Below are 19,720 nucleotides of genomic sequence, written 5' to 3' on the forward strand. Positions count from 1 at the left end.
GCAGATATGGCTCCTTCAGACAGGTGCCTGCAATGCACAAAAGAGACAGTAGGTGGCGCTGCATCATTCCATATGAATCTTTCTGGAAAGGTGGTTGCAAGAATTGGGGAATTGTGTGAATTGGGTTTCCCTTCTCTTTTCTTGTTTATAGCCCTTCTGTGCGGCAGGAAACAACTGACTCCTGAGGCTGCACATTGCGTGCGTGCGTGTGTGTGTGTGTGTGTGTGCGTGTGTGTGTGTACCGGCTGCTCTGGCCTGCCTGCAGCATTTATGTTCCGGAGACCTTTGGCCACCTAATTAAATATTGTGCACATATCATATTGCTATTTGTCTGCAATGTTTAAAAAAGCTACTAGAAGAAATAAGAGTGATTCAAACCATAAAGTTGAGATCCTAAAACAGAGTTTCTCAAACTCCAGTGTACATAAAAATCATACTAATCTGTTCAAAGCAGATTATGATGTCATACTTCCAGGAATCCTAATTCAGTGGGTCTGGGATAAGACCCAGAACACTACATTTTTATCGTTTAATTTGGGGGTAGGTGGCTCATTAAGTCACACTTTACAAAATCCTAGTCTGACATTTGCTGGTCAATAAAATGATGGTGTGAACAGTTGAAAAACTACATGGGTTTTCAAGCTACACAGATAATTTTACTCTAAGATGGGGCCAGAAAGTCTTCTGCACATGGCTCCTACATAACGGAACAGCTAAGGGAAGTGGTTTAGGAAGGACTAGAAGATCCACCTTATCGTTTTTTTTTCCACTTCCTGTTCTGCAAGTTTGCAGTCTTCACTGATTTCTTTTACTGCAAGACTGGCTGCGACAGGGCAGCTTTCTGAGCAGAAATCTGCATGCTCTGTAAATCCTCTGCCCCATCCGACTGAAGGCAACACTGGCTGCAGCACGTGTCTCATTAGTTTGCAAACTAGCAGAGCACAGTGAATACTATCCCCAAGGAATTACCAACTGTCAGGCTACAACAGATTACCAGGCACCCAGCAAGACCGGGTCCACTCCTGAAACACTAGGCAGGAACATCGGCACCATTTGTTTCAGATGACCTTTGCAAACCCATCTTTTTTTTTCAAACCCTCTGGTCTGGAATCAAATCACCTTTCTGCACCGGAGAGTGGTCAGAATATGTATGTGAGACAGGCAATGGGCTTTCAGGATTGCCCCCAGGGTAGGAATGGGGGAGGGGCAGAGGACAGGCTTGGTGAGCTAAGAGTTGCTGCTAATTCTACTCTCCTTCACAATCCACTAAGTCCAAATGTATATGCTACTTTATGATGATAGAAAAATCAAGTTTTACTAGGTGCCAGGGTACTATATATTTTGCTTGATGGGACTTTTGGGAATGAGATGCGCATCTGCTTGACAGAGGAGAACATCGAGGCTCAGAGAGACGGAGTGACTTCTCCAGGAGTTTGAACCAAAATCTGGACCTAGTCAGAATGCCCGACTCAGTCCAATGCTTTTTTCCCCCTATAAAGCCACCTCTGCACTTTGGCACCTACAGTCACTCATGACACCCTCCAGCTTTAAGATGCTTGAGAGTGTGACTCAGTCATGTTCTTGTTCTGACTTGCTTTGAGCGTAAAGTGATGCCAGAGTCACAGTGCTTCTCCAATCCTTGATTTCTCCATCTGAAAGACAAGGCCAGAAGTCTATTACGGTATAGATGTGAAGATGAGCAAAATGAGTTTGTGTGCATAGCAAAGCGCCCTGGATCCTTTAGGAGGGAAGTACTAACCGGGCATGTCAGAATCTGCTGAAACAGTTATGACATGAGTTTATATGTATGTGAGTTAGCAAACAGCTTCAAACATGACGTTGTTTTTAACACAATTAGTACCAAAGAGCCAGGCTTAGAAAAAAGTTCCATTATGTGAGGCATGCTTATCCAACCACTTAACCCAAGATGAGTCTACAAAATCAAAATCAGAACACGAAACATTCCATTACAAATTATCTTCCTCTAAGATTAAGGTCAAATATTTTATCCAATCAACTAGGCTAATGAAATGAAAGTATTGCAAGTGAATAAGACACTAGTTTCTTTTAGAAGGGTTTCGGCAGTCCTTAATCTTGAGCAGAGACAATCTCTGTGTGTGCTGTTTTCCTCTCCAGGATTTTGTTAACTAGGGAGGAGTCTTGCAGGGGAGCAGTAGACACCTCAAGGGGTATGATCACACACATAGGAATGAGAAAAAGCCTACAGAGTGACAAAGAGGTGAAGCTATGGAAGATTCAATGGGAGACCCAGAAAATTTAGATCAGAAGCTGATACTGGCTTTTAAATCAGTATTTACATATGATTGGACTATGGTAGATGTATAACAAATTTGTGGTGTACAGAACACAATTGTAATTTGTAAGGAAGATAGTTCTCTAGCAAAATTACCCCTTATAGAATAAGCTATGAGATATGATATGATCTAGGTAGGAGCCATTCTCGGCAAATGTGCTGTCATTTTTATTGCAAGTTATTTTTGTTACTAATCATTAATGTTTGTGATGTATTGTTAAATATTTTACCATGACCATTTCTACGATACCATTGCTATCATTTCCCTACATACTAACATATAGGGGGGTATTATGTCTTAGTGAGTGGCAAGTCCTGAATGTCTATATAGGACGAGTCAGGGATGGCAGTTAGATGGAAGGCAGCCCCCGTGGTGAGTCCTGAACTATGTAGTTGTGTAACAAGCACACTGCTTCTATCCAAAATGTTTGTTTCTTCAAGATGATCTGTAAAGAGTAGGGGGTAGATGGTAAAAGCTATGGAGACAGCTCCTCCAATCCCAAGCCACTCTTGGCGCTGACACTGACCTTAGTTAGCAAGAGCTAGGATCCTTGCGGCAGGTGGACCTGAGTCTGAAGCATGGTTCTGCTAGATAGTAGGTTGGCCACTTCAAGCAAGTAACTTAAGCTCTCTGAACCTCGACACTTTTTGTAAATAGGGTTACTAATAGTGCATATTTCATAGGACTGTTTTGAGAAGTGAGATAATACACATTAAGAGCCTGTTTAGCACAAAGTCTGGAACATACTGTAAACTGTAGCCAAAAATAGACATACTGAGTTGGCACACTGAGAATCATGTGTAACTTTGTCTAGACCCCAATAAAGGAGTGCATGTTTCTTTGAAGCACCTCTGCCATGACAGTACAGGAAACAGAGATCAGAATTACTGACATGTTAGGAAGACTCAACAACCAAAACATCTCTTGGTCATTGCTTAATAGTCTTGCTCTCTCACTGGACCACAGCAGCTAAAAAAGAAAATGTTCTAATAGATACTTTCTGTATTCAATTTTGTTCCATGGGCAAGGTGCAGAGGAGAGGCATGGAGTAATGATGCCTGCCTTCAGACTCTTGACTAAAACTTGATATTTGAACAAGGTCATTCATATAAAGGAGCTACTTTCATTTAAAGGAAACAATTTCATTAGTAATCAACATAAGTCCTATGACTGGGAAACCCCTTACACCTAACATATGAATGACACATGAGCACACATAACTTAGAAGTTATTATTGTCTCATCGTACTTACTCACATCTTTAGAATCCTCAATGAGGGAAAAGCTTTAGCATTTCTTGGAACTATTTTCTACCATAGTTTCCTTAACATTGTTTTTATACTCTTTCTCTCTATACCACCTTCTCTCTAACACCAAGTCATCCCAGATAGAAGCCCAGGAAACACATTTTTTTTTTTTAGAAAAGAAGCAAAACTCTAAAAGGATTATTAATAGCAACATATTATGATAAGATGGAAATAATCAGATGGTGAGAAACTTATTTACTTGGGCTAATTCTCAATGCATTAGATTGAGTGGTGCATGTGGATTGTTTACAACAATTTCCGACCCGCCCAAAACCAAATTTCTTTGTTTCAACCAAATAGCTCTGCAAGTTGCTCAGGCCCAGCCTCCAGATTCAAGTGTCGCATCTTCAAGGCAGCCAGGGTAGGCAGGGGAAATGCAATGAGAATTTGAAGCAATCCAGAGAGTCCAGGATTATTCAAATTCTCTTTGATTGTCTTCTTACTCTTTCCTTATTTTGGTCTCTTAATCATTTCTTCCCCATTCCCCTTCTGCTAAAAGATAACTAGTGCACTTCTTCTAGATACAAAATTGTGAATTCGATTTGAAAGGACACAATGTTTAAGATAGGTCATAAACCAACAACAGTAATAACATACAAGTTACATGTAAGTACAGGACGGCGCTGTCAGAACCCAGACTGTTGTCCACCTGCACGGTCACACGGAAAATGCCCACGTTCTGATAGACGTGTTTGATCCCATCTTCCGTGGAGCTGAGATTGACGTAAGACACTGCGATACCATCGCCGAAGTCCACTTGGATGAGTGTCCGCTGAACATCACCCTGAAAAACAGCCCAACATTAGAGGGAAGAAGTCAGTGTTCAGTTGCTCCTGCCTAGGGGACTGGGGACTATGGCTTGTCCTAGTCCCTGGCTCAGGCATGACAGCAGCCCTGGCTCACTCCTACAGCTAGGAGCATCTGCCTGCCTTTGACAGAATCCCTGTGACATTCCCTGGCAGGCAAGAGTTTGCTATGATGGATACACTCCAAATCTGAAGGACACCAACTACTATAAGTTTCAGGGATTTGAAAATTAATAGTGCTTCATTATCAGCTGCAATGTGATATTCAGTTCCTCCAAAGGCTTTGGTAATAGTCTTAGCATCCACAAGGATAAAAGTGTACACACACAGCTTAAAAAATTTAGCTTACTGGGTCAGGCGCAGTGGCTCATGCCTGTAATCCCAGCACTTTGGGAGGCTAAGGCAGGCAGATCACAAGGTCAAGAGATCAAGACCATCCTGGCCAATATGGTGAAACCCCGTCTCTACTAAAAATACAAAAATTAGCTGGGCATGGTGGCACATGCCTATAGTCCCAGCTACTCGGGGAGTTGAGGCAGGAGAATTGCTTGAATCTGGCAGGCAGAGGTTGCAGTGTGACAAGATCGAGCCACTGCACTCCAACCTGATGATGGAGTGAGACTCCATCTCAAAAAAAAAAAAAAAAAAAAAAAAAAAAAAAAATTTAGCCTTCCTGACTGACATGGTAATGGACCACTCCACTTCCTGTGTCTTCAGGACCACCCCTCAACCCGAATTCCCCTCGTTATTTCTCGTTCCCTAATTGTATCATAGGAAGGATGGAAGACACTTTGCCTGATATCTGATATGACACTGGACTCAGCACTGTTATTATTTGAGATAATAATGGTTAATTTTTTTATGCTTCAGCATTTCAAACTATCAAAATGATCTCATGTTATTCTTCACAGATTCTTAGTCTAGTCTGGAGAGAGGAGTAGGCAATCTTTTTTACAGATCTACTTTACAGATGAAGAAGCTGAAGTCAAAAAAGATGTCATCACTTGTTCAAGGTTAACACAGCTAGTCAGTGGCGATCCTGGGATTCTAACCCACCATTCTGCACTTCCAGGTCACTCATTATAGAGAGAATATAGCACTGTGGGCAATCAAGGCTCTCCTGGGCATGAATTCTCATGTGCCATTAACAAGCTGGAAGACTTCATGCAAGTCATTCAGTCTCCTTCAGTCTCAGTGACAAATCTATGAACTGGGTATAATAATACCTTACTGTCTTAAAGAGCTGTTGTAAAAAATATGCAGGAAATTAATTACAGATTAATTAGTCATCTGTAAAATGCTACATAAAAATGACTGTAAATCAATGTAGCTGTAAAAGACCTACTATTGTCCCTTTAAAGCTTAATTGAAATTGTGTGGTTCCAAATTTCCCATGGGTAGGCAGAAGAAGATAAATTCTGCATTATAAAATCCCAGACCTGTAAAAAAAAGAAATGGCCTTTTGGAACAACAGTTTAGATTCTTAAGGAAGAATGTTGCTTAGACCCCATTGACAAAAACCAGCTTCCTTCACACACAGTCCATCCTTTAACAAATTTTGTTGTTGCTGTTAGCCTTTCCCACTTTCAGGAAAGAAAAAAACAAAAACCTTTGAACTAGAAATGTATTTTCGATTAAGTAAGGTTCATATGGTATCATATTTTTTGAAAAGGCCAAGTTTAAAATGTTGACATTTAAAAGATTAATTCACAGGGAAAAGAAAAGTAGTTCAAATCCTATGAATCTGTGTGACCTACTCCTCTGCTCTATGCCCAGCCAAGCATTGTGTGTGGGACTCACAGCAGTGGACTCTCAATAAGTACACAGGCACAAATTCTACCCTAGGGTAAAAAGAGAAATTCCATTCAAAACTACAAAATAAATATCCACAAGCCCAGACATTGTGCACTTACTTGAATTCCCTTCACTAATAAATATAAATGTCAACTATTCTTGTTGACGTGTCCTTCATTTAAACAACCAAAGTGGACTGATCAACTTCTCATTCTGTTTCCAGTTAGTTTCCACTCCTAGTTTTTAACAGAGTTACCAGGAAGACAGCCCTAGGTGTGGGCATGGGGAGAGAGCCCACTTTTGAAGCAAGTATCTGAGGGAAATAGCAAGGATATCTGGGGTTATCCACGGAATAAAACAAGGAATGCAGTTTCCACTAGAGAGCGGGAGGACATGAGGGAAGAGGGAGACAGACAAGTTTAATGTACTTTGTGGCAACAGAGTGAGCATCAGGCAGGGGCCATCATTTGCAAAAGGACAGAGGGGAGATTCACACCTTCAGTCAACTCTACTTCAGCCTCCACTGAGAGAGAGCAGACACACAGGTGGGAAGAATACAACTTTGGCTGCCATTGCTTGAGTCTACCTTGCCTTGCCCTTTCTGTCTGGTCTTCATCACTTCCCTTTTGTTGTCCTGCATCAAGACCAGTTACACAAAAGCCCTTCGATTTCTATCTCTCTTGATGTCTACTGTCTGTCTTGCTGCGTTTTGTTTCATGATAGGATTCTTCATTCTCCATTCATGGAATGTTCTCTGCCTATATAACAGGTGAAAGGATGGAGCTACTCAAAGTTTGGACTAGTGCATTAGTAAGGTTTCCTTTAGAGTCAGGCTATTAGGGTGTTAGGTCAGGTATTTTACATATAATTATATAACAGATCATACTTTAGATGATAGAATCAGGTATTAAGTTTAACATGCACTTGACAGCCCCTGAAGACAAAGGCATGGAATTCTCCAACCAAATGTGAAGTCCCCAGGACCTCCTGATGTTGGGACAGACCTCTGGGCTTGGACTCTGCACTAAGAGATAAGAATGTCAAGGGGCCGTGTATGACAGCAGAAGGCAGCAAATTATATTCCTGTTGTCACTTTCCACTAAAGGTGGACAAACTAGATTCCATGCCTTTTCCTTCAGGAGCTCTCAGGTGAGTGGTAAGACTAATACCACTGTAACAGCTTCATACTGGGGCTCATCTCTCATTAGATTCTGGTGTTCCTGGGCTCAAATGACTGCTGGAAGCAAGGATGCCAGCCACTTTCAGAGAAAAAGAAACCGAGCAAAGGGATGACAGCCCAAGTCCTAATAACTATTGACTAGGCATACTCACCCTACCAACTCTCTGGTCATTCGTTCACCCAACTGTCAGATATTTATTGAGTGTCTATCTCATGTCAGTCACCAAATGGAAAATGTTATTAAGCAAGCAATAGCCGAACAAACAAAACAAATATGGCCTGGGCTTTCATGAGCTTACAGACCACTAGTGAAACACATGTACTTTAATTAACTAATTATGCAAATAAAAATTATTGCAGGGTGACATGAAGGAAAGGTACATGGAGTTGTAAGTTTTTGCAATATGCAGGACTAGAGAGCTGATCTGATTGGGAATTTCAAAGTAGGCTTCCAAAAGGAAGTGATATCTGAGCTGAGAATACCTGAAAGAAGCAGGTAAATTAACCAAATGGAGGAGATGAATGAATAAGGTACAACTGAGAGAGTGTAGGCCAGGGAACAGAGGGAACAGATGTGCAAAGGCCCTGTGGTAGAGGGAGATAGTACAGTTGAAGAAATTAAAAAAGAAGGAGGAAAAAGAGAAAGAGAACAAGAACATGTTACCAAATGAGGTTAAAGCAGAGAAAAATACCTTTTCGGACTTGTGAGTCAAATTCCTGATTTTATCTTTCTCCTAAGAGCAATGAGAAGCCATTGAAGTGTTTTAATTTTTTTAATGCTTGTAAAATTTTAATTGATAATAGTCACATATATTTATGGGGGTATATGTGATATTTCAATACATGTATATAATGTGTAGTGATCAAATCAGGGTAACTGTGACATCTATAACCTTGAACCATTTTTATTTCTTTGTGTTGGAAACATTCAAATTCCTTTCCTCTAGCTATTTTGAAATACATGATAAATTATTGTTAATGATAGTTAACACTGTACTGTGCTATAGAACATTAGAACTTATTCCTCCTGTCTAACTGTGATTTTGGACCCATTAACCAATGTCTCCCTACCCAGCCTCTTGTAGCTACCATTCTACTCTCCTATTCTGTGAGATCAACTTAATGATTCAAGTGTTCTAAGTAGGGGTTTAAGGGAAGATGGCATGATGATATTTTTAATTAAAAATGATCACTCTGGCTATGATATGGAGATGAACTGGAAGGGGATCCAAGTGTGCCGGAAAGCCAATTTGGAGGTATTCTAGGATAGATGATAGTAGATTAAACAAACAAACAAACAAACAAACAAGCTCCAGCAGAAAATTATATGCACCTTTCTGTCAAAATTAATTCTCATAGTTTATTGGTTTTGAAATCAGTAATTCTGAGCCTTTGATATCAACCTCTCTTTTAGGAGTTTTATTTCTTAATCTTATTTCTTAATCTTGATGTCCAACTACTACCCAAGATCCAGCACTGTTTTGAGGCCTCTGAGAGGATGCCCAGTCCTGCTGCAGTCTGAGGTCTGCAGCCGATGCTGGGCTGTAGCAAAGGCTGAGGTCCTCTCATTCTGATTGTTGAATATTAGGTCTTCTTGTGGTCAGATTCATCTGAAGATGAACACTACAGCACAAGTTGATGCTATTCTTACTTGGTTTTAATATGATGAAAAAGCTTTACCAGGATGCTTTAGGATTGTAAATACTAAGGTTGTAATAAGGCTGGGAATGGAAAGACTAAACTCATTGTTCGTGGACTGGAGCATAATCACAAACAAAAGTGTCATAATACATATGCAGACAAGATTAGCAAACTTCGCTAGAAAAATGAGTTGCTGGGTGGTACTAGGGTAGACTGTGTGAACTCCACGGGTCTGAGAAGTGTCTGGTTAATGGCTGTATCTTCAGTGCCTTAATGCAACGCCTGCAAAAGATCCTTTTTAGTTCCATATAATTTGAAAATTGCACATTTCTATTGTGTTTGTCAAAATTCTTTTTTATATATTATCTCATGTGGATGCTAGGACCCTAGGAGATAGAAAGGACAGATGTTATTTATGTTTGATACACCAGAAAATCTGGAGTACAGAGGGGTTAAGTAAGATGTATAAAGTCACGCAGCTAGTTAGAGACCTACAAAAGGGTTTAAGAAGATCTGTGCTTTGACTTGACCTATTCAATTCAGTTCTCTTTGAGTTTCTTTAATTGAAATTCCTTGCAATATTTCTCTCAGACCAAGAGGAAGGTGGTAACAAAGATAAAGTATTATTTTCTTTTCTTGTTTGACTGCATTCCTGGCTTTGACTCTTCCTCTCTAACAATGATAGGTTGGCATTTACTCAACACTCTGCTTCTGTTTACCCGCTAGTAAAACAGTATCATGTTTAAGCCATAAAGAAGATAGAGAATATGACAAACAATTGGTATTCATAATCAGTAGTCAGTAAAGTCATGTGTATAATTAAGTGAAAAATACTTCAATCTAATAAATCAAAAGAAATCATTTCTGAAACTAAATCCAGGCTGGCAAACATCTAGACTATTATAAAATTCTTTAGATCTAATGCTCTTTAGTCACATGTCCTAATACAGACACAGAATTGAGAAGACTAGTTCAAAAGAAGTTCCTGAGAAAGGCACAAAACCCACATGAAGTCCACGTGATGATTCTATTCTCCAAGGGCATTGCTGACTTCTAGAATAGAAAAACAAATATATCAAATGGCCACCAGGAAGCCAATATTAACCTGAGCAATGAAAGGTGTGTGAACCTATCAGTTCCTGTAACACAGATTCACAGAAGAATGGGAAAATAAATGCTATGGAAACTCAACACGGACAGCCTCAGTCCAGAAATGAGACTCGAAGATGTCCCTTAAGGCATCAGAGACCCATTGTAGACAGATACCAGGCTCGTATATCAGAACCTGGTCCATGCAAGCACAGCAGTGGCCCTGACTCAAGCTTTGTATGAGCAAATTACATTGCAGAAAAATCACTAGTATAAACCATTTTTAATTTAAAAAAAGCAACAAATAACACAGTAAATATAATAAATCTGTGTGTGTTTGTGTGAGTACGGAGAAAGGTGATAGCAAAGGTAGCCCAGACTGTTAATATTGATTACCCTGGAAGTGGAGTGAAGTGAGGGGCAGGAAGGGATCAGCAGGATTAAAAGAAAGGAGTGAATGAGGGGAAATACCTATTTCTCCAAATTTAAAAGCGGGTAGAGGACTGTATAACACAAGAAACATTACAAAATACAACATTATACCTCTATTACTACTGTAAATATTTTAGTATGGATTACATACATTGGAAATAACCAATGTAACACAGACTTTGTTTTGACTGATGATGGAATATAACCAGCTGAATTTATGTTGTTATTTTTGTGTTCTTTTGACCACAAAGTAAGATTTTTCACACATCATCAAGCAGCATTGAGTGACAGAAAGGAAATCAGATTATTTCAGCCATTTCTTTATATGACTAAGGATATTTAGGCAGAGTAGAGCATATGAAATAAAAGTAACTCACCATTATCCTGCACACCCTACTCTAAGGAGGTAGACTCAGGTTAGCAAGTCTCAATAAGAAGTGGAAAAGGAAATAACATTTCAATGTACCCTGGTATTCAAAGAAGAGATTTCATCAGCCAGCGTAGTAAATACATGGAGAGAAAAGCTATCCTCCTGTGTTTATTCAGAACAGTGAACTATGGCATGTGACTTTGTACACAAAGTGAGAGTGCAAGTAAGATTGATCTAGTTGGGTGCAGTGGCTTATGACTGTAATCTCACTACTTTGGGAGGCTGACGTGAGAGGACCACTTGAGTCCAGGAAGTCAAGGCTGTAGTGAGCCATGATTGCACCACTGCACTCCAGCCTGGATAACAGAGTGAAACACTCTCTCATTAAAGAAAAAAAATAGAAAAGGAAAATAATTGCTCTATAAGATCCCCTGGGTGGTCACTAAGGGAGAAGAGAGAAAACATTTCTTGAAAGTTTACTGTATCAGAAATAATAGCAACTACTTTCTATATATTATCTTATTTAATCTTTGTATCAGTCTGTTTTCACACTGCTATAAAGAACTGCCTGAGACTGGGTAGTTTATAAAGTAAAGAGGTTTAATTGACTCACAGCTCCACCTGGCTAGGGAAGGCCTCAGGAAACTTACAATCATAGTGTAAGGGAGAGCAGGCATGTCTTGTGTGCTGGCATGTGAGAGACAGCGTGTGTAGGAGGAACTATCAAATACTTATAAAACCATCAGGTCTCTGAGAACTCACTCACTATCATGAAAACAGCATGGAGGAAACCACCCCTATGATCCAATCACCTCCCACCAGGTCCTTCCCTCAACACTGGGGATTATGAGGATTACATTTCAAGATGAGATTTGGGTGGGGACACAGAGTCAAACCATATCAATCTTCAACCCTGAAAGAACTCAGACCTGTTCAAATTTGCCTAGAGTCACAAGACTAGTTTGAATCAGGCTGTTCTTAACTCTGAGTCCAGCACTCTTACAACTCGTTCACAGAAAACACTCAAACTACTCTGGTGCTCATTCCCAGATGGGTGCTAAAGAATGAATTCACTGATGTGTGAAACCAAAGAACTTTGTAAGCTTCGCTAACTACAACCCTTTAGAGGAATGCCAAAGTGATGTAAGATGATCCCAGTGTAATATGCCAGGCTCTATAAAATACCCCAGAAGCTTCAAAATGTGTTTGTGAGGGTTCCTGGTGGTGTGAGTGTTTGACAAAGTCTAACATGACTAATCAGGAAACAAATGTTGTAATTGTGTTGGACCTTCTCATGTGACATTTTATAATAGTAAACTGAGCTTTTATAGAACAAGAAAAAACCAGTCTAGGATAAAAGGCAGCTACACACAACCTGTCTTCTGTTCCCAAGCAAGTTATTTGTCCTCTCTGACTTCTCTTCCAAGAGGTGCTGCCACTGCTGAAAGCCAAAGTTTCCACACCAGAGCAGCTGGGACAGAGTGCTCCCAGGATGTCTGGTTTGAATCATGCCCTATAGGTGTTCCTTCAGTTTCAAAACTGAGCTCTGGACAGTGACTTCAAGATGTTCAAATCCCTGCATAATTACAGAGTATTGTCAGCCTTTTCCTCTTGTCTGTTCAAAGATGGTTTTCTAAAGCACATGTCTTTCTCCAAATGTGCACACCTCCTGAGCTTCTCTGCAAGCAAAACCTACAGTGAATTTGGATGTTCTGACCTGGGAGATGAAGAATCACCACTGCGAAGAGGATAGTGCAGAAGGTTTTACATTTTTTCTAGAGAAATCAGATCTGTCAAGGCCAGGAATTCCAGAGACAGCACACTTTGAACACACCAAATCATTTGCCTAGATTTATGACATTTCACTTTCTCTCAGATGAAATGAAGATGGCTGTTTTTCGGGCCCTTCTGTGAGGTCTCAGATCCTTGGGACTTGACTAACTAAAAACCCAAATACTTCTGGATCTAATGCCCAGATCAAGACATTCCAATAGCAACATCACAAAGTGGTTTAATCCTTCCCTTGGAAATGGGTGATAGTACCATGTATTTCACTGAATCCCAAATTTCCCTTTTGTGTGTTCTGTAGTTGGTGTCTGGTTTAAAATGGAACAGAATATATAAGGCAGGAGGAATACTTAGCGTGTGTAAGCAGATAATGACTATGAGCTGGGGCCTCTGTACTCTATCTAGATATTGTGGTATAGAGAGGTTCAGAATCTTGACCCATTGCAGTTTGGAAGCACTTTTTAGATAATAAGGGGCACTGCTATACTGTTACCACTGCACGGTGGCTGTAGGAATTACATCAGCAGGCTCTGGCTGGAAAACTAGGGGGCTGCCAAATGACATAAATCTTATAAATGTTTTTGAATGACTTTTGAAATTCACTCATAAAGTAAAAACATTCAGCTATGTAATTAGAACAAAATTATATATACTTTAAAAATAGGAGGAAGTTTCCTTTAGGAATAAATCTCTATAGAACCAGGTTTTCCTAGTAGTAAAATATGTAACAGAAATATGTCAGCATGGTTAGAAGAAATTTAAAAAAAAGAGAAAAAAAGGCATGGTATATTCATTGGTAAAATATAGAAATACATAAAATGATGACAAAGAAAATTAAAATCACCCATAATTATATCACCCACAGATTACCTTGTTAACATATTGGTGAATACCATTTTAATCAATGAGAATGCACATGGACACAGATACCATTCCTATAACACTGGAATCACTATACTGTTTTTAGCATTATGCGGTCAACATGTTTAAATAGCTTAAATTTTTATACCTAGTATCACTTGGTGGTCTTAACCAAGCCATAAGACCTCTTCTATGAAATGGATATATGATTTCTTGCCCTGGAAGTCACTTCATCCCCCTTCTAAATTATTAGGTTGTTGTGAAATTCATTTTAAAGAGGTGCTGCATGTGAAAGACGTGCCCTACAAAAGTTAGGTGGCAACCTGGGAATTAGAAGACCTAGTTTTATGTCCTTCAAAAAACATTGTTTATTTGGACCTCAATTTCGCTACCTGTAAATTAAACATGGGAAGAGCCAATGATCCTAATTGTCACTTCCAAGTCAGATAATCTGTGATTTTTACAATTCTATTATTCTTGTTATTAGCATTATTGTGAATCAACACATATATATTCTAACATCAATTTGTGCTGCTGAGATAAGCTCAGATCTCAGGTAAAGATGCAGAACTTACTCAAGTGCTGCTGTCATAAGGTGGAGACTTTCCACTGCACATTAATGGTAGACCAGCTTGAGGACTGAGCAGCTGAGCAGAGGGTCATAGAGTAACAAATGGCAAAGTGCAAAGCCAGAAGCCTGAGGAAGTTACTCACTCAGATGAGGATTGCATGGTGTGATGAAACCTTGATTCAGGGCTGGTGACCACCCAGGTGGATGAAGTGGGACATTAGTATTGTCAGGGCCTAAAGTAGGCAGACTAGAAGATTGAAAATTCAAACTGAAGACTATTTCATGAATCCAGCCTTGGGATGTTTGCTGAACTGGAACTGTCAGTAATGAGCCAGGTATACAAGTCAGACTAAAGTTCTTAGCAAACATCTTTTCATTGAGATCCTAAAGAACAGCAATACTCCAATATAGTTGCATTTGTTTTCAGGGGAGAGAAAAGTGGAGCCTTAGAAAGGGTTGCTGACCAATCCAACTTGAACTTCAGACATTAGGCTTCTAGCTAAATACAACCCATATTGCCTGCCTCATTTCCTTCAACAACACCAAGTGAGAAGAAATTAAGTGGCTCAATTTCCTTGCTAGAGTCAAAGAGAATAATGCTGAATGGAGAAAGGAGTAACACACGAGAAAACCTCAAGTCTTCAAGGCTCACTGAAATCAGCTTCCACTCCTTTGTATGGAAGAAGAAAACAGTTGAGGTGTCTATGTCAGAACTAAGCTGACTCAGAAACTGATATCTGCCTCATAGGGTCAGGAGATCGAGACCATCTTGGCCAACATGGTGAAACCCTGTCTCTACTAAAAATACAAAAATTAGCTGGGCGTGGTGGTGCGTGCCTGTTATCCCAGCTACTCGTGAGGTTGAGGGAGGAGAATCACTTGAACGCTGGAGGCGGAGGTTGCAGTGAGCTGAGATCACACCGTTGCACTCTAGCCTGGCAACAGGGTGTGTCTGAAAAAAAAAAAAGAAAGAAAAGAAACTGATGCCTGCCTCAACATAACACTGATTATTAACCCTTTGTGCCACCACTAAAGGCTCCAAATAACCTTTTCTCCAGATGAGAAAGTAGGTCAAATTGTCATGAATTCAGACGAGTGAGTATCTCGTAGAAATTTTTATCAACAGCCATCTTCTCTACCATCTGATGGTTGACAGCATCCCGCAATATTTATGAAGTGTTATTACACTGTGGGTACTTTAATGCTCCCCTAAGTCTTTCAATGTATATGAAATTATGAATCATTGAAATCTGTCTAACGAGGACACAGTCCTCACGTTTTGGAGTTAAATCTCACAAAAGTGATAATCATGAATTTTCCTTATTAAGTTTCAGTCTTTGTATGTAAATTGAAGTATTAAGACAATGAGATACAGATCAAAGTTTTAATTTTCGTCCCTTGCCTTAGATTTAATTTAAAAATCTTAAATTATGCAGAGAATTGCATCTCTTTACTCTTACAGCTGTTTAAAACAGATTTAATTATCTTCCTTAACACGCAGATACTACTTCTGCCTACCAGTTCTCTCAAACAAATGCCTCCCAAATCAGTTTTGTTGAGTTCTTCAGACTGATTAGGGCCTTTGCCATCTATCCTGTGCCTTCAGGTCCTTGCATTGGATTTCTCTGGGAAGCTGAGTTATTGTGTTGAAAGTCTATAGGCTCATTAGGTTCTCATTAGTGGTCCAGAGGACATCCATCTTGAGTGAGTCTCCAAGCACAGAGATGCCACCTCTCACTGCCTGCTTGAATCTCAGTGCAAAACACCTTCGATCAGTTTCCTAAAAGTCAGGTATAGTTTGAAAATGTTCAGCATCTTAGACTCAACTTTATGGACTTCTCTACTCTTCCAGTCGGTTCTTGGATTAACTGTTCTTTATTTTTAAGGCAATAATGATGCCTAAATGTATTGTGTGTGCTTGTGTGTGTGCGCACGTGTGTTCTTCTTTCATCTGCCACAGTGAGTCTGGGATGGAAGTACGACTGCTCCTTTGCCTTGTGCTGCTAATGAAGGTTCTCTCATGAGAGTACACTTGGAGAGGACCCTAAAAGCAGCAGGAAATGAGGCAGGTGGTATTGATGACATTGGAATTTTTCATCAACCTCAGAATAGCTATGTGGCTTTCTGAGTAACACATCAGGTGAGCCAAGTTGTGGGATTTTGGAGGAATTGTGTTATGGAAGCATTTCTGTAATCTAGGTTTTGAGGGTGACCTCATATGCTATTTGCAGGAAAGAACCCATTTCTTGCATATATTAAATCTGTAATTTTCTGGCTTGAGCATATACTACTGTATATGAAGTTGCAAACTAGTATCAGTGTACCTAGCCTTTAATTATTTTCTGTCAATAAGAAGTTATCTTTGCTCTGGTTTTAGCAATGTTTTCATTGATATTCTTATGCTAGAATTAGGATATGCACTAGGAAAGGATTAAGGAAGAGATTTAGATTTCAGATGAAGATTTTACCATGTTTTGACTGGTTTTCAAATGTTAAGAGTCTTTTCCTTTTAAGTTTCAGTTTTATCTCTATGCTTCTTGGGGAAGCCTATCCAAATCCAGATACATTTATTGAATTTCTATCAATATGTTAGGTACATTGTACAGAGATGTGGGAACTGCAATCAGGAGTGACATGATTCTTACTTTAAACTATACCCCCAGTATAGTTTACTGGGGGATGCCAAAAATATTATTACAAAATAATGCAATAAATTACTGCATTATAATTTATTATATTTAGATAATTTATTATTAATCTTTTTTATTTCCAATAGATATAAGGTATTGGGCACTTTCTACTTCATGTCATTAGATTTTCATTTAAAACTCAATATAACAGAGGTCCTAGTCAAACCAAAACATATATTCCCACAAACTAAAGTAAGTCCATTAATGAATGAAAAGTACATGATATAAAATTGGCACTTAGTAAAATATTCATCAAAGGACAAATAAACAAACACAAATATCTAACTATTTGCTGAGACAGTTGATGCCTCAGGTCTCTGATGGTTTAGATGAAATGCAAAGGAGATGGAAATTACAAGGAGGGGTTTGTATGCAAGTAACTGGGGCAAAGAAAAGAGGCTTAGATCAGTCCCTAACCCAACCTAGCCCCATAAACGAAAGACAAGACTGTGGGAGAAAGTTGAACCATGATATAAGATGGATAGAGGCACAAGCTTTGGTACTCACATGAAAATAAAAATACTGTAACAACTTGGGGAGGTGAATCTTTTGCATTAATCACACTGTGATGTCCTATCAGAACCTAGCAGAGACCTCTAGGTTTCTTTGGTACCTGGAAGACTTGCTTTTTACAGGCATCAGAAGCATGACTTTAAGATCCCTGTTTTTATAAAGAGTTGGTACCAGAAATGGGGCAAGAGTCAGGCACTATTTTCAAAGTAAATTCAGAAGGATCAAATTTAAATAAGAAATGCACTCATAGAGATTTTGAGGAGAATAAAGACACCATGTATTGCCAGTAGGGGCACATGCCAGGGATTGTTTGTTTTTGGTTTGGATTTAATTAAAAAATATTATAGCCTAATTTATACCCAAGCCTGTAAAGAAATACATGTATTCTAAATTCCTTGGGTGCTGCATTCATATCCTATGTTTTTGCAATATTCTTTAGAATAGATAAACAGTGTCAGGCACACTAGGCATTCAACGAAGGCATCATTTTCCAAAGAGGGGGAACCCAGAGAGGATTTCACATCTCTCTTTGCTGAAGTGTTCTTCCACAAATGGATCCCAAGCCATTAGTATTCTCAGAGAAGCCAGGGGGAAAATTTTGGTACATTTATTGATTAGTGTCTAAGAATGAATATAAGAGCCACAGGCTAAACTGGCTTGGTCATTGATGATTTAGCCTTTTCTTTCTACTCCTTGATCTTTGTGACTACTGATAATCCCAGCCATGGGTTTCTATAGAGGCTTAGGAGCTACATGAAGTTCTTCTTAGAAAATGGTTCCTTCACCATAAAGAAGCAGTAGAAAGACAAGATACCACAGATCCTGGATTAGACCCTAGGCTCTAACAGTCAGCAGTTGTGTGATCTCAGGTAAGTTACTTGCCTTTCTGTGCCTCAGCTGTGCCATCTATAAAATGACAATAATGGTAACACCTACTTGCATAGAGTTGCTGTCAGATCTACATAAGATAATTCATGAAAAACCTCACAAACTGGAACAGTGGTGCTCAATGAATGTTGGATAACCACATTATTATTATTGTGTCAAGTGTCAATTCTCCTCAACTTTTGAGACACTCTGTGTCTCTTCATTCTGCATTGCTAATCACGTGCATCTCCCATGCCTACATATATAATCCAGAGGGTCACAGAGAAACTGAGGGTCTTTTTCTGCGAGAAGGAGTCTGAATCATCAGCACAGCATCTCACAATCACATGTGAGGTCCCCAGGGTCTCCTGATATGAAGAATGTGCTGTTGGCTTGGTGCTCTGCACCAGGAGAACAGAGCGTCAAGGAGCCAGATCTGACAGCTGGAGGCAGCAGATTTCATCCCTGCTGTTGAAGCTTTGCCCACTCAAGTGGAATGAACTGACTTGTTATCTTTTTTCCTTCTTGTGCCCAGAAGGCACGAATTCACATATCTTCGAACCAGACTCCCCAATCTGTTCCCACATCACTCAACCCAGTGTGAGATGCCTGATGATGATCTTTGTTACACGGAAAGCAGAGTTGAACAGATGAGAACCAGGCCTCTGTCCCTGAAGTGTGTTCTCTATCATTTGCACGAAGGCTGGAGCTAATCAGAAGTGAAAGTTCTTGTTTCAGATCTTGCTATATTGTGTTCTTAGAAACGGAAAAGCTCTCTGAACTCTGCCTTAGTATAAACATCTGCTGCTTCAAAAGATGACACTCCTCTGGGTACCAGGATCAGGTGCCTCACGTCTCTGGGAAGAGAACCTTCACATTCACCGTGCACACAGGGTGGAAGTTTGGCCCTAAGCGTACCAGAAAGGTTTTTCTTATTTTTCCTTTTTTTTGGCCCAAAGACGTAAATATAAAGTACTGTATTTTAAATGGATTTCCAAAATGACTTTTAAGTAAGCTTTTTGTTGAGTAAAAGGTACTTAACATTGTACATTACTCAAATTGTACATTAATGTAATGTACTCATTGTACATTAAAAATGTACAAATCACTGAATATACAACTTGAATTTTGCAAAGTGAATGCATCCATTAACTGCTACCCAGATGAACCAGCTGAAAACTGTCAGTACACCCAAAGTTCTCCAATCACCCTGCCTCCAAAGTTAACAGTAATTCTCCCTTCTATTACATGAATTATTATTATTGAGACGGAGTCTAGCTCTGTCACCCAGGCTGGAGTACAGTTTTGTGATCTCAGCTCGCTGCAACCTCCGTCTCCTAGGTTCAAGCGATTCTCCTGCCTCAGCCTCCCAAGTAGCTGGGATTACAGGTGCCCGCCATCACGCCCAGCTAATTTTTGTACTTTTAGTAGACATGGGGTTTCACTGTGATGGCTAGGCTGGTCTCGAACTCCTGACCTTGTGATCTGCCCGCCTCG

The 19,720-nt window shown here is 39.7% G+C and overlaps 1 protein-coding gene across 4 annotated transcripts in view; it reads right to left on the minus strand.

Moving 5' to 3' along the window:
• The window catches only part of SORCS1 (sortilin related VPS10 domain containing receptor 1), a 595,404-nt gene that overhangs the window by 58,013 nt on the left and 517,671 nt on the right, over positions 1 to 19,720 (minus strand). For all 4 annotated transcript variants that reach the window (XM_050804902.1, XM_050804901.1, XM_050804903.1 and 1 more), the window contains exon 19: positions 4,219 to 4,405. In XM_050804902.1, coding sequence (XP_050660859.1) covers positions 4,219 to 4,405 — 187 coding nt within the window. The remainder of the gene's footprint in view (positions 1 to 4,218; positions 4,406 to 19,720) is intronic.

The sequence above is a fragment of the Macaca thibetana genome, chromosome 9, assembly GCF_024542745.1.
Source record: "Macaca thibetana thibetana isolate TM-01 chromosome 9, ASM2454274v1, whole genome shotgun sequence".
NCBI lineage: Eukaryota > Metazoa > Chordata > Mammalia > Primates > Cercopithecidae > Macaca > Macaca thibetana.